The 14,777-nt window shown below is 38.1% G+C and overlaps 2 protein-coding genes across 7 annotated transcripts in view; one reads left to right on the top strand and one right to left on the bottom strand.

The window, feature by feature from the left end:
- Positions 1–2,356, bottom strand: part of LOC121894155 (SLIT-ROBO Rho GTPase-activating protein 3-like) — a 34,486-nt gene extending 32,130 nt beyond the window's left edge. For all 5 annotated transcript variants that reach the window (XR_006095492.1, XM_042406544.1, XM_042406545.1 and 2 more), the window contains exon 1: positions 1,890–2,356. Coding sequence is in view for 4 of the 5 variants with exons in the window: in XM_042406544.1 (XP_042262478.1) it covers positions 1,890–1,956 (67 nt within the window). In the remaining variant the exon portion in view is untranslated. The remainder of the gene's footprint in view (positions 1–1,889) is intronic.
- A 5,956-nt stretch (positions 2,357–8,312) lies between these two features.
- ptgis (prostaglandin I2 (prostacyclin) synthase) lies at positions 8,313–14,491 on the top strand. Of its 2 annotated transcripts, none has more exons than XM_042406724.1 (10): positions 8,313–8,449; positions 8,976–9,099; positions 9,552–9,730; positions 9,837–9,983; positions 10,128–10,240; positions 10,352–10,533; positions 12,385–12,547; positions 12,868–13,049; positions 13,529–13,680; positions 14,241–14,491. In XM_042406724.1, the coding sequence occupies exons 1-10, from the start codon at positions 8,379–8,381 to the stop codon at positions 14,398–14,400; spliced, it is 1,473 nt and encodes a 490-aa protein (XP_042262658.1). In that variant the 5' UTR covers positions 8,313–8,378; the 3' UTR covers positions 14,401–14,491. The 2 variants fall into 2 exon arrangements, with proteins under 2 accessions (XP_042262658.1, XP_042262659.1); XM_042406725.1 differs by having other exon boundaries at positions 8,372–8,449; positions 8,980–9,099.
- Positions 14,492–14,777: the final 286 nt, after the last annotated feature.

The raw sequence follows: 14,777 nt of genomic DNA, 5'->3' as shown, positions 1-14,777 counted from the left end.
AATTAAACTAAAACTACCTAGAGGTACCACTACGGTAAAATTCAAAATGCAGTTTCCCCCTGTTAGATTCTGCATGATCTGCGTTTCAATTGCAGCACATGTGCTACATATCTGCATGGCATGCATTCAAATTCAGACTGTGTTAAATCTGCTATTCCAATTGGGGTCCATCAACTGGAATGTGGATCATGTTGACAAACACCTTGAGATGGTGCTATCCTATACAGGGAAGTATATAGACCTAAATGCACACCTTCAGGTCACAGTAAACGTTTCAACTGATGTTTGTTTGGAACAGAGTCAACTTTGTTGTTTGGTGTTTTTGAGTACTGCAGTCCTGTTGGGGTTATTTTGAGCCAAATGGTCTGAAATAATGATGTCCATGTACCCAGACCCAACACTGTGAGATGTTGGGTGATGGCCAACCAGCGAAACTGCAGCAGGTTGACAGAAGCACTTTGGTGATGTGGTTTCCACCATTGTGTGCTAGTTAATGATGTTAAAAGAATGCAGATTAAATAACCCAAATTCTACAATTTAATGAATTCTCACTTTCAGTAGATTTTCAAAGCAACTGTCAGACCCCTTTCAGATGGTGCATTATGTGAACTCTAAGTTTATTAATGTCTGTAGACATTACTGGCTGCAAATGATGATTATTTCAATTATCATTTAATCTGCCAATTATTTCTGCCAATTATTTTCTGAATTCACTGATTGATAGTTTGGTCTATAGAACTTCAGAAATAAGAATAAAAAGAAAAAAAACGGCTTCACAAATTCCTGGATCTCAAAATGACGTCTTCATCTTGCTTGTTTTGTTTGATATTCACTTGGTTATCACATCAGACAAAGAAAAGCAACAAATCCTCAAAACTGAGAAACTAGTATTAGAGGATGTTTGGCATTTTTAACTGAACTTCAAACTGACTTCAGTGATTACTCAATTCTCTAATTAGTTGATACATTTTCTGTCTGTGTTCTGTTTGTCTCTGTGCACTGTATGAAGCTTGAGAAAGTGTTGCACAGAGGTGTTGGCGTTAACACTTCACAAAGTTGTCTGTAAAAGGCTGAGAAGACAACCCACCCATATACATCTTGCACTATCTGTTCCAATACAGTGTCAGTGTTCCTGATGCTCTTCTCTCTTTGCGTGGTTTATCCATTCTCATATTTAGCGGCAGACAGTGAAATCCTTTCATGGTTCATAATTCATACAGACAGCATACATTATTGATGGACTTTCTGAACTGTTTGCTGTGTGACCTTCTCAAGCTTTCCCTCCTCCCTCCTGATATTACACTTTGTCCTGAAGTGTCAATGCTCACCATAGATTATCACAATTAATATTCACATTTCAACCTTTGTTTTTTTTCAAGAAACTATTGTAATATGTACCCAAATGTCTCCCGGTAAGAATTCCTGAGGTGCATGACCTCCAGTCTATTGAAAATATTGTCCAAGGTGAATTGTTACATTCCCATGTTGGGTGTGCATTATCAGTACAGTCTCATATAAATATAATCTGCACTTTGACACAAATCGTGAAGCTCCATGTAGTAGCTTGACTGGCCACACATGCAGGGCTAGGCTTGTTATAGCACTAGGTTTGGAGCACACAGTCATCATGAGTACAGAGGAACCGGTTCAGCCAAGTTACAGCTTAATTTGTCACATCATGGATTTACTGGTTGAGTTAAATGACGTGAATTTATCAGCAATCTATAGATATTTCCAATGGAATCCGTTACAAATAAACGACTGCCATCTACAGCTATACAATCTGTCCCACCCCACAGCATTGCACACATATGAAGCTTGTGGTAAAGTTACGCAATAGTGGGTTGACACACGGAATAACAATATGATCAGGCCTGCACGTTACCCACCTTTCACTTGGGTCTCATATTCGGCAATAATCTCTTTGTCCTTCTTGACTTTCGCCTGAGATGACATTTTGGGGGGAGAATGGAGTGTGCAATCCTCGCAGGCAGGAATCAGCGTCTTTTTTTTTTGGCACAATGCAGTGTTTCAACCCGTCTGCAGTCCTCTCCGGATAGTTGAGCAACAATCAGATGCGAATCATCGCCCGCTTGACACAACTTCGGAGATTAAAAACGCACTTGAGGGCTCATACGATGTTGCTGCGCTGCGTTCAAGGCGACGTCGACCTAAAAGTGCATAATGATCTGCGACCCTGACCACTCCTCTTCAGCAGAATCGGAAAACAGTTCACGTTTGATGATCATTTCATAAAGCATAGAGTGAAATCTGAAATGAACACAGCTATGGTAGCCTCAGCTATAATAGCGCTTCTGTACAACACTGTCCAGTCTGCTCTCTCTCTCTCTCTCTCTCTCTCTCTCTCTCTCTCTCTCTCTCTCTCTCTCTCTCTCTCTCTCTCTCTGCAAGTTCAATGCTGCTGCAGAAAAAAAGGCTGAATGGATGTGAAAGTCAATCTGAGACTCCTCCCCTAACCCTCTCCCCTCCTCTCCTCCCTTCTTCACCACTTTTCTTCCCATGGATGGTTTGAGATTCGTCTGAGTGAAATCATATGCAAACCTTTGACTATAACAGATATGCTGTCAAACTGACTTCACAGCTGAAGGACTACATAAATAGTTTGCTGGCGATCAGGATTTGATCGCTCTGTTTCCGGAGCATGGAGCTGACTGCAGAGCACAGTGGTAGTTGGGTGGGTTTGCTACAGAGGTATAGCTGCAATCTCTGCAATCAGTCACATTTTGGCTCATGAGGATCCATGGAGATCCTCATCCAGACATCCCCAACACAGACATAGCAAATTAGAAATAAATAATTATAACCGCCAGACACTCCTATGCTGTAAGTAGCCTTTTTTTTTTTTTTTTTTTTTTTTTTTTTTTTTTTTTTTAAGACATCTGTATTTGTTGCTGGAATCCCATCGTTTGGAGTCTGTATGATCTCTATATCACAAAATTATGATGCAGAATTTATGAGAAAATGATAAGAAAACTATAGATCTTTAATTATCAAGATTAAGTGATTAGTGACTGGGACCTGGGACATATTAGTGTCACACAAATTCAGGCAGCTACCCAAAATATATAGGACATGAAAATGATAAGTTGTCTCATTCTGTGCAAAAATGTAAGTCTATCTGAAGATAATATGAGGCTTCAGCAGTCTGAGTTAGTCAAATCAATTGTATATCATTTACAGTCCTAGTTACAGCCCTTTTAAAGTCATTCTTTGTGTTTCCCTGGACAGTGTTTCTTTGTTAAGCTGTAGTGGAAGGATAGTAACAAAAAGAAGGACTTTTATACTAAAATGACTAACTTTGGAAGATATCCTCTTAATTTGACTAAGTCAGACTACTGTAGCCTCGTGTTATCTTCAGATAGACTTAGGATATTTACATTGAAAGTGAATTAGGAAGGGCATTTTTAATGGCCTATATGGAGAGGAGGAATGATTAGCTAAACTTGTTTCAATGTTCATATACGTATCTGGCTATTGTTTTAAGACAAACTTTAAAAATTGCGAACCTATCCATTAAACTTGTTTCTAACAGAAGGAAACTGATGTTTTACAGACAGACCTATTTTACAATTGAGCCCATTTTCCCCTACAGTTGCAACATTTTGACAAAGATGATAGAGCATTTCCCCTGAGAAAGTCAGAATGACTCATTGTATTCTTCTCAGAGCTCTTCACTTCAGCACAGTTTGCTGACAATACCGTCAAATAACTTCCTGTGTCTTCTCAAGTGCAAGTGTGTGCTGCGTCTTTGATCTTACAACCTCACCAAATGTGGGTTTTTTTTGTTTTTTTTTTTGTCTAAACTGGATGTGAATTCATGTATTGGAGAGGGATAACTGAGCACTGTCTTTCTGGGCCTATCTGTGGGAAGTTTTCATTTTGATCTGTGTCAAGAGATCCTAGTTCTCAGGAAATCTGTGGGCTACTGTCAGCCTGTGACAAGACAGTGCTAAAGCTGGGAGAGAGCCCAGGAGAAATCTGCAGGAGAACCGATCAGTCCCACCATGCAATCTCAACTCCAGCCTCTAATTTCCTGAGCAAATGTTACTCACCAGTCCTTGGCCTCAGAGTGGGCATGATAAAAGTTGGGGTGGGTGGTTTGAAAATGTGAAAAAGCTGTGTCTAACTAGGCCATGGAAACTTTAACACCATCCACTTATAGGCCTTTACTGGAGGAATGATCATCATATGGTCCACCAAGAAAAGAATAGGCTCCTTCAGGAGACTAATAAAGAGCTCTCACTGCGTAAATGTAAGAATTAAGAAAGAAAGAAGTCTTTATGGTGCGGTTGTTCAGAATTTCTAACGCTCATTGTATCAGTTTATAAGTTAAGTCAATGATGACGTTACGCATTAACATTGACAAACAGACATTGTAATGTTTTGTGTCTGTATCTACCACCATTTACATGTGCATGAGGAGGACATAATTCTTAAAACACCTCTCAGTGTAATACAATAACACTGCTAACTACAGCTTCAACAATTATGGGGTTTAATCAGCACCTCTATGACACAGTTTTAACAAAAGAGAACATCATCATTTCCCCTGAAGCATTCTGTTACTACTTTAAACCACGCTGCTATTATTATTATTATGGCTACTATTATATTTTCATTCTTGCTTTGTTTGTCTTGTTTTATGTTAAGTTTTGTATGTCAACCTGTTTTCCTTTGTCTGTCCTTGTGTATTTTATCTGTTCCTATCATTGTTGTATCTGTAAAATCACTATTTTGTGTTTTGTTTTCTCACCAATAAAAAGTTTTTTGTTTTGTTTTTTTTTTTTTAAAAAAAGGGGGAAATAATAATAATAAATAAATAATACTATAGTAACAGACAAACTAAAAAAGAGAACATTGTGAGCTTCACATATATACTATAGGATTTGTTGCAAGGCGGTTGCATTGTTGCATTAGACTATACAGATGTGCAGGTAAAGAAAAATAACAAATGTGATAAATGCACATAGACAATTCTCTATATCGGCAGTGTTGGAAAGCAGATGATGGAACTCGGGACTATATGGTCTGAGTTAGATCAGATATGACACATCTGAGTTAAAATGTTGAGCACTTTAATAACCTCATATTTGACCCCCTGAAAATGGGTAGTTGCATAGTGAATTTGAAATAAAATATGTTTTTTTTACTTTAAATGCCAACAGTAATGAATTTAGCCTGTGAGGGTTATGTCCATGATAATGAAGACACAGTAGCTACATATTTAAAAGAGAGTGGGGGAGAGAGAGGGCTCAAATCACCTGTGGATTACTGTAAATGAGGGTGTAAATGTTTTGAGACAAACTGTTATGTATGAAACATTTTGTTGTATATGACATTGTATGTGATGTTTGTTGTTACCAGAAGCTGTTTAAGTTATTTGGTTTCTTGTGCACCACACCCACCTTTTACGAAACAGACTGTTTAGGGTCATTAACATAATAACAGCATGATTCCTGAGACGCCGGTCCTATTGGCTGGCACATGGTGCCTTCCCTTCCCTTAGGCGATATCTAAAGACTTTAAGCCTGATTCAGACTTGAATGGAAAGCATTAGACAATGAATGTCTTCTTTCTTTTCAGGTGCAACGTCACACCGATGGGGTAGCTCTGAACAGCGTGGTCAAATGGTGATCAGTTCATCACATTAAAAAATCAGCAGAACATGGAGAACCCCATTTTTACCTGGTTATATAGTATGGCTGTAGCTTAATTGTTTCAGTATTTAGATCATCCATAGCATTTAGTTTGTAAATTCACTTAGCGTACTGTACAGTAAAATGATATAATTCACTCACACCCAGAGCATTGTCTTCTATCACTTTCTATGATTGAAACACTTTGATGAATAATGTCATCCAGTTATTTTATTGCTTTATCATTTTTAAATAGAATTTTGACATTAGATACACCTTTATATCTATAATCTTTATACTGTTACTGTCACCATGTTGCTAGATTGCAAACACATGCTCCTGTTCCTCATGGACTTGAAATTAAATTGAAAGCAACTGTGGTCATCTGTAATAGCCTATTATACTGAATATTTGGATATCTGATAATATGATGATTTTAATACTGATTGTATCAGTTTTATCAAAAATATTATAACATTATGAAATCAATTATCTCCCTGTATTACATATTGAGTGCAGATAGCATCATACATTTATTGCTAATGTAATGTTGACTGTTTGATCAGGTGCCTACATTAAACCAACATTAATACTGTAAAAGAGGTTATCTTAAGCCTTAGGTTTAATCACTTTGAGAAAGGTATTCAATATTGATGGAACTGTCCAATAAAAATTCATATGCTCTAAGATTATAATAATGTATTATTTTAATATGGTAACATGTTTTTTTTTTTTTTTATCAGGAGCTGTATGTGTCTTTGTCATCAGTGTTACACACTATTATGTGTGCTATAAATGAACTGAACAGTATTTTGTCGAATACTAATATGTTTTAGTGTAAAACTGCATTCGGCTATGATGAGGAGCTGTGAAATATTTACTGAGAATATTAGGTGTGTCTGTATAGTAATGTGAATGTTTGTACAGACATGAGCTAGTGTCAATGTTTCCATAGCAACTGAAGTTTTGGGCTGTGACCTGCAGTGTTAGAAGAAGTATTCAGATCCTTTACTTAAGTAAAATTATCAATACCACGATGCAAAAATACTTCATTACCAGTAAAAATCCTTCATTTAAAATCCTACTCTAGAAAAAGTATTGAAGTTCTTACCAGCTAAATTTATTTAAAGTAGTAAAGTAAAAGTACTAATTTTGCAGAAAATTGTGCACATTCTCTGCAAAATTAGCACTTTTACTTTAGTACTTTAAGCAGGATTTTAACTTTTTTTTACTTGTAATAAATATTTTTACATTGTGGCATTGATACTTTTACTTAAGTAAAAGATCTGAGTACTTCCTCCAACACTGCAGGTCACCTAATCTGATGAGTCACCAAATGTGGTGTAACACCAGTCGTTTAGCTAGGAGTACACAAACAGCTTTGTTCCTTTGAGTCACCCTCAGTTTATTATTTACAGTAAAAGTTGTGGTTGTTAAGTCATGGTGTTAATTCAATTTGTCAATATCCTGTGACACTGTCTCATTTACAAACAAAACATGGTTGTAGATAAAAAGTGGATTTAATTTTTATTTTGGCCATGATATTGGTTTATACATGGATGGTGTGTATATTCCTTAAACTTATTCCACAAGGTAGCATGTTGTTTCTATTTGTATTTTATCATAAAAATGTTGACCAGCTTTACCAGGCTCAGTAGAATTTGGATATGAAAAATGTCTGCTGTGTTTTGTTTGGTAACAAAGTAACCTTACACTAATTTTATCAATTCAGTCAGTGTCCCCTATTGAACTTTTCTCCAGTTGTTAAAAGTAGAGGCTGAAAGTGCATGACTACCCTCTGCTGGTGGCTTATACACAGCATGCAACCTACTGTATTTAATGATGAATATGCAAACTGTAGCAGAGTACTGGCACCAGTCCACTAGATATTAACACAAAGATTTTTTATTACTATTATTATTTTATTTTAGAACTTTTATGACATTATCAATTTTATGTTTACCACATGATTACAACTTATTGCATTACATTTGTTGCATTATTGTTGTTAGTCCAGTAAGGTGTGGTCATTCATTCACAAGTAATAATATTAGTAGACTCATAGTATCACATATGGGAGTAACCAAAACCTAATGACAGCTATCTGTACTTTAGGTACATTTACGTACATTAATCAGAAGTTTCGGTGTGGCAGCGTCATCACTAGATACTTGTTCCTGTGACTTTCTGTGAAATAACAATCATCAGGAAGTAAAAATAGTTTAGTACAATTTCACAATGTTAGAGGAAAATTTAACTCTGTCATGGAAGTATTTCGCATGCCCTGACATCACCCCCTACTGAATGAACCTGAGTCCCTTTACTTTGATGATGTCACTGCTGTGAAATGTTCTGGCAGGTGGCTGTGCCATGCATAGTGTTAAGTATAAAAGACTATTTTGTGCAGGCTGCTTGACAGTCTTCTGAAATGTGTAACTTAATGTTAGCTAAGCACTAAATAGTACAAATAGTTAAGTGTCATTTTGAGTGATTTCACTTTGTTTTCTCACTTTGTAGCTTTGTGATTTATTTTTGGTGCATACAGTATGACACTGTCAACTGAAGAGTATTGTGTAACACTTTCGGTCACCAGCCACACCTTTCCACGCCTCCTAAAAAGCAATAGTTACAGTTGAGCCAGGCTCAAGAATATAAGTGTGGTTCCAGCAGCTATGGATTATTTATCTGCGGAACAGCACAAGTATCAGACCTTACAAAAACATGCTGTGGACAATATTCTTACTGCTTAATGGATTGCTTATACTAGTTCTCCTTTACGCCGCTCGCACAAGGTAAAGCCATTCATTTATACTGTGTATAGATTTTTTCAGATATGAAATTATTAACAAAGATTCACTGAACAAGTTGTATGAGTCTGAAGAGTTACAAAATACTGCAAAAGTGTAAATTAATGTTATCACTTAGAAAAAGGTTTACTATTGTTATTTACTAAAGTTAATAGTAATATTAAAAAAAACACAGATTAATGATATTGATGAAGAGTATTAATTTTATTAGAATACCTCTTCATATAATCATTGATATAATCTGACAAAAATTTGTAATTGTGCTGACTTTTAAAAATGTGAGATTTTCAGCATTTTGTATTGTATATTTTGTATCAAAATTATTCTAATGGCTTAAACTATGACCTAATCACGTGTTGCATGGCTTTTCAACCACACAATAGACATCTCTAATCGGTATGACTTTGTAATGACTTCAAGTGAACTCCAAACCTGCTGGTTAAGATTTATGAGATACAAATAAACCAACTTTTTGTTATTTTAATGTGTTTCCTTATACTGTACCTGACAGACAGAAGAACGAGCCACCTCTGGACAAAGGTTTCATTCCATGGTTGGGACATGCACTTGAGTTTGGAAAAGATGCTGCAAAGTTTTTGGCCAGAATGAAAGAAAAACATGGGGATATCTTTACAGTAAGTTCATATGAAGATTGTGTAACTGTGATCTAGAACTTTCATCTCTAAAAAAGGGAACTTCTAAGGAAGTGAGAAGCTGTTTTGAAATTGATGATGCAGATAATTATGAAATGGTTTGAAAGGACAAATGTCAAAGATGTTTGTGCATACAGGAGCAGGACTTTTGTATGTGGATCTGGTATTGTAAATTATGATGATCTGAAATGCAAACCAGGCCTTCATATGAGAGCAACAAAATATTCCTTTTAAAAAGATGCAATTTTGCATGTGTCATTGTAGGAAGTTGCTTTCACAATTGCTTCCTAGCAAGTAAGTGGCCACATCACATGGTTCTAAAGTAAGAGACCAAAAATGAAACAATTTTCTGGGATAAAATCTGTAATGAAATCAACTGAAGGATGCAACTGAAACCAATGAATATTTGAACAACTAAAATAATGTCCCTCCAGGTCTGTGTTGCGGGCCATTATGTGACTGTGCTGTTGGACCCAAACTCCTTTGATGCTGTGCTGAATGACACAGTCTTCTTGGACTTCACCCAAAACAGAAACCAGCTCAAAAAAAGAATCTTCAGTCTACAGCTGCCAATAAGCCTCAAGCCTTCAGCAGAAAGGAAATGGATGGAAAAGTAATGAATGCATCTTTTAAACACAGACCTTATAGACCTAAAACCCTATGGTTCACTGAGTGAGTGTTGCAATCTAAATATTGTCTCTATTTGGCCTGTTTTTCAGCCATTTTCAAGGTTTCAATCTATCCAAGCTCTGCACTTCCATGAACATTCACCTTCAGAACCTGCTGCTGAATGAGCAGAAAGGCTGCAGCCTTTCAGAGTGGAAACAGGAGGGACTCTTCAGCCTCTGCTACAGCCTTCTTTTCAGGTGACATACATCATTATAACCTAGCCAGTTAATAAATCAAAATATAAATCAAATAGAAAAAGGATGGGATGTCAGTGTTTATACTACTAAACTGACAAAGATTATTACTATGAATTAATTAAGCTTATATATTATTGTCCTCAGGGCTGGATATCTTACATTGTTTGAGAGGAGAGACAATACCGCTGCAGTCTACAAAGAGTTCCGCAAGTTTGATGATCTTCTCACCAAACTGGCTCGCTGCTCAATCAAGCGAGGTAAGCTGCACAATGGTGAATGAAAGGAAACTGTTTCGCTTTCAACTCCCTATCTGACTACTACATCTGGACAGAACAGAGGTGCATGAATTTATGTTGGATCCCTGACAGGAGAAAGCAAAACGGCCAACTCGGCGCGGGAGCAACTGTGGGAGCTGCTGTCCCCAAACTGGCTGAGTGGAGGGTCTGAGTCGAGCTCCTGGCAGCAGAGCTACCATCAGTTCCTTCAGGAGGAGGGAGTAGATGCTGAAATGCAGAAAAGAGCTTTACTGTTGCAGCTGTGGACCACACAGGTGAGAGCTGTTTCAATGTCTTTTTCCCACACATACACACACACACACACACACACACACACACACACAAGGCCACACAATAAATACCAAAGCACACAAACTTCCCCACACCCAGAGTTGCATGCTTGAATTCCTCTGAGCTCAGACAGACAACAATGCAGAGGTAAGAGCCAGTGGATTCCTCCCCTGGCAGTTACTAAGAACAACCTGCCTCAACCTGTAACTCAGAGTGGAGTTTTACCAGTTTTGATCCTGTGATTCAGTTTCCAAGACACCTCATGAAAGTTTAGTGATTACACACATTATTTTCCTACATCAAAGTTTCAGATACTCATATCCGGAAAACATGATGTCATTCAAACATGACAGCCCATATAAAACTCTACAGGATTTGCTTTGTCTAGTGTGAGCTTACACTTTGGATTAGCCAATAATATTAACCTCACCCTAAATCAAGCTTCTTGCACAAATAGTGTAGTTAGTTTCAAGTTACTACAGTGCACAAGTTGGCATTATTAGCAATATTGACACAGTTGTGAATACAGAAATGTTGCTGCCCCGGTCTCACAACTCAAGACAAGACCAGAGTGATATAGTGCCATTTCTCTGTTCTGCCAGGTGGGGGAGATAGCAAGCTGTTTTATTGTGTCTTATTGTCTGCAGTTCAGATATGCTACATTTTAGCTTTCATAATAGCTTTAGCCCTCTGTTAACCTACCAGTCTCACTGGTACAATGATTGCTCACCCTATAATGCCAGTGTACAGTGTGTGAGGAGAGACCTTGGCCTGGCCACCCTTTTCAGATGCACTGCTGGTTTGGGAAAGACCACTAGTCTTCCAGTGTGTTTGTTTGTGCTTTATCACGTCTGCTGGGATATGGGAGCACACAGTCTCAGTCTGGGATGGAAAGTGGAGCAGCACTGCAGAGAATAGAGGGATTAGATGTGAGACTAGCGAGAGGTGCCAGAGTGAATATGGCTTATACATGTGTTGCAGGCAGACTGAGGTACTTCAGAAGAAATTGCAATGCTTAGGATTTCACTAGAGCCACCTATAAACCTCATCATGGGTGCTGTACAAGCTGGAGGTTGCTTTCCTCTTTCCATTTCTAAACAATCAATGTTATTGACTGAAACATATATAGACTGAGATTGATTTATCATTTACTTTCCTTTTAAGAGAAAAGATGACTTTTCAAAAAAGAGATTTGTTGTGTGGTCTGTACACTCTCATGCCCACACAAATGAATCGCTGACCATATCTGGAAAATAAGTCCATGGAAAATACAGCAGGTGACTCACTGAAACGTTAATCTTGAGTGAATCTTGTGTTCCTAACTTTACCCAGTGAACCAAGAAGTACCATCCTGCTAACTACTAACTACCCTGCTGTTAGGATAACCAGATTCATATCATTATCTGAGGCAGGTGATCTGGTGATCTGGAGATCTAAGAGGGCAAAGAGACAGTATGATGCACACATAGTTGCTTTTGGGCATTTGCCCGAGCTGTCAATGGAGAGCTGACCTGAGATGTGCAGAGTTTAAGAGAACAGCTCCCTTAACCCATAGCAATTACTATCTGACAGGCTCAGGTGTCTCTCCCTGAGAGGCTGACAGCAGCGTCTACAAAGTGCAGACTCCTTCACTGGCTTCTCCTCATATCAGTCATATTCAGACAGCAGCACTGCAGAGTTCTGAGAGGAAATATTGGATGAAATATTCCCAACAGTAAATAGGCAATAACTCATATACATGGATATACAAAAGATAATTCAAAATGTACACTGACTTTTGTGCAGTTTTAATGACTGTGTGGAGTGTGACCTAATTTAAGTGTTTTTCCATTCAGTGTAACGCTGGACCTGCTGCCTTTTGGCTATTGGGCTTCCTCCTCACTCACCCCGATGCTATGGAGGCTGTTAAATCAGAGATCAGAGGCCTAACTCTCCAGGACAGTTCCCTACAGCATCCCCCCATCAACCCACTTGAAGCACACAGCACACCTGTGTTTGGTAGGTAACAGCTGCTTGCAGCCTTTTCAGTTATTCTCTTGAGCTCTTCCGCCTTAGGGTTTAGCCAAACCAATGAGTTTGAAACAGAGGCTCATTTGACTTGTTGGAAATAACAAGATAAGAGAAGCATCCTGAAACAATGACAGTGACAATTAAAGTTTGACCTTTGATTCAATTAAATAGTGATTGCCTTTTTTCATGTATTCATATCTGTGCAAATGTTTGTACCTCTTCAAATTACGCCTGAGGGCACCGCTGACATAACTCGCACTGACACCCCTCTGACATCATCCACTCTGCTGTCCTTTTCCATTCTGCAGATAGCGTTCTGAGTGAGACCCTACGGCTCACCGCTGCGGTAATGATCAGCAGAGAGGTGGTGCAAGACAAGATCCTGCGCATGGCCGATGGACAGGAATACCACCTCAGACGAGGGGACAGAGTGTGTGTGTTCCCCTTCCTCAGCCCGCAAATGGACCCCGAGATACACCAAGAACCGCAGGTACTTTGATCACACACCCACAGACTACAATCAATGTACTACCATCACAAAAATGAATAAGGTGTATGTTTTTATAAAACAAAACTGCACTGTTGCTTTAATCACTTAACATTCTGTGGGATATATGGAGCCTCCACCATCATTATACATATGGTGTACCTCCACTGTGATATTTCTAAGCCTTCTTGAGGAGGCAGGATCAAGCAGTGTGATTTAAATCACTGACAGAATACATCCTTTGGAGATACTGTAATCTGGTAAATGCCTACAAGTTCAACAAAAGGCTGACTGTGAGAGAGTGAGAGATAAAGATCTCAGCGTTCCAAATTCTCAATATTCATTCTTAAAGGGTTTGAGAATCTGCATTTTTTTTTGAGATTCATATAATGTTTAAGTAAGACATGGAAGGGAAGCCATATGCATAATGAAGCATGTTTGTATAATATTATAATGCATACATCTTGTCATCCTCTTAACAGGTTTTCAAGTATGATCGCTTCTTAAATAATGATCTGACAGTGAAGGATAAATTCTACAAGGATGGAAAAAGGCTGAAATACTACACCATGCCTTGGGGCGCAGGGAGTAATATGTGCGTTGGGAAAGAATTTGCTGTTACAGCCATTAAAAAGTGAGTCTTTTTTAGATTCATATCTCTCCGTGATGTATCTCAAGTTTTCAAATGATGTGTTCATGATCAAAGCATTTCCTGCAATTTCATCCCGATAACTAGACCCGAACCAGTCAAATCCATCTCCACATAATATTCCCCTTTATTATCGTTTCAGTCCTGCTTTCATGTTCTCTATCATTATTAGCAACAAGCTGTAATGTAGTAATTGCTTATGCTCTGTAATGAGCTGTATGAAAGAGGCTAAGGGTAATAGAGGACAGTCAGTTAGGAGAGCATGTCTTTGCCAGACATCATATCCTGATACAAAGGTGAAAGGTCAATCCTTGTAATTCACAACACTCAAAAAGAGGAACAGGATAGTTTGGAGTTTTAGATATTTTGCTATTTCTAATCAGGCTGGTTGATTTACCTGATGTTATTTTCCATCACATCATTTCTTTTCCTCAAGCGGGTTAAACCATATATGTGCAGAACCTGTATGTTTTGATAAGTCATGTTTATTGGTGGTTGTTTTTTTCACCTGTTCTAACCTGATTCGCCCCTTGTGTCTTATCTAGATTCGTGTTCTTGCTCTTGACCCATCTTGATCTGGAGATGTGTGACCCAGAGGCTAAATTGCCACCAGTTAATGCCAGTCGTTACGGTTTCGGGATGCTCCAGCCAGATGGAGAGCTGCAGGTCCGGTACAGACTGAAGAGGACGCAACAGGAAATGTGATTTGTAACTCAAATGATGTTAAATGATTGATTGATCTTATTTTTTTCTTATATGTTTAATTATTTATTCTGTATTCACTCAGCGCACCTACTTGTAAATAATTATATTTAAATTCATCAATTATCTTTTTTTAATAAAAAAAAACAAACAAAGTCCTGACACTGTCATTTTTGATTGACTACAAGTCGCCTCCATACATTCAGCTACACTTTTGAACATTTCTAGGCTTCACATCCCACCTCCTGTTTCTTCTCTTGAATGTTCAACCTTCACTGTGCAGAATGATGTATGTGCAGAGTTTGACACTAGAAGGCTGTTTTCACAATCATCTGCTGAAGAGGGAAAGTGTCTCTGTGCTCACCTTAAATCTGACTTTA

Source organism: Thunnus maccoyii, chromosome 3 (assembly GCF_910596095.1).
Source record: "Thunnus maccoyii chromosome 3, fThuMac1.1, whole genome shotgun sequence".
Taxonomy (NCBI): Eukaryota; Metazoa; Chordata; class Actinopteri; order Scombriformes; family Scombridae; genus Thunnus; species Thunnus maccoyii.
This window is presented reverse-complemented; position numbering and strand designations above follow the sequence as displayed.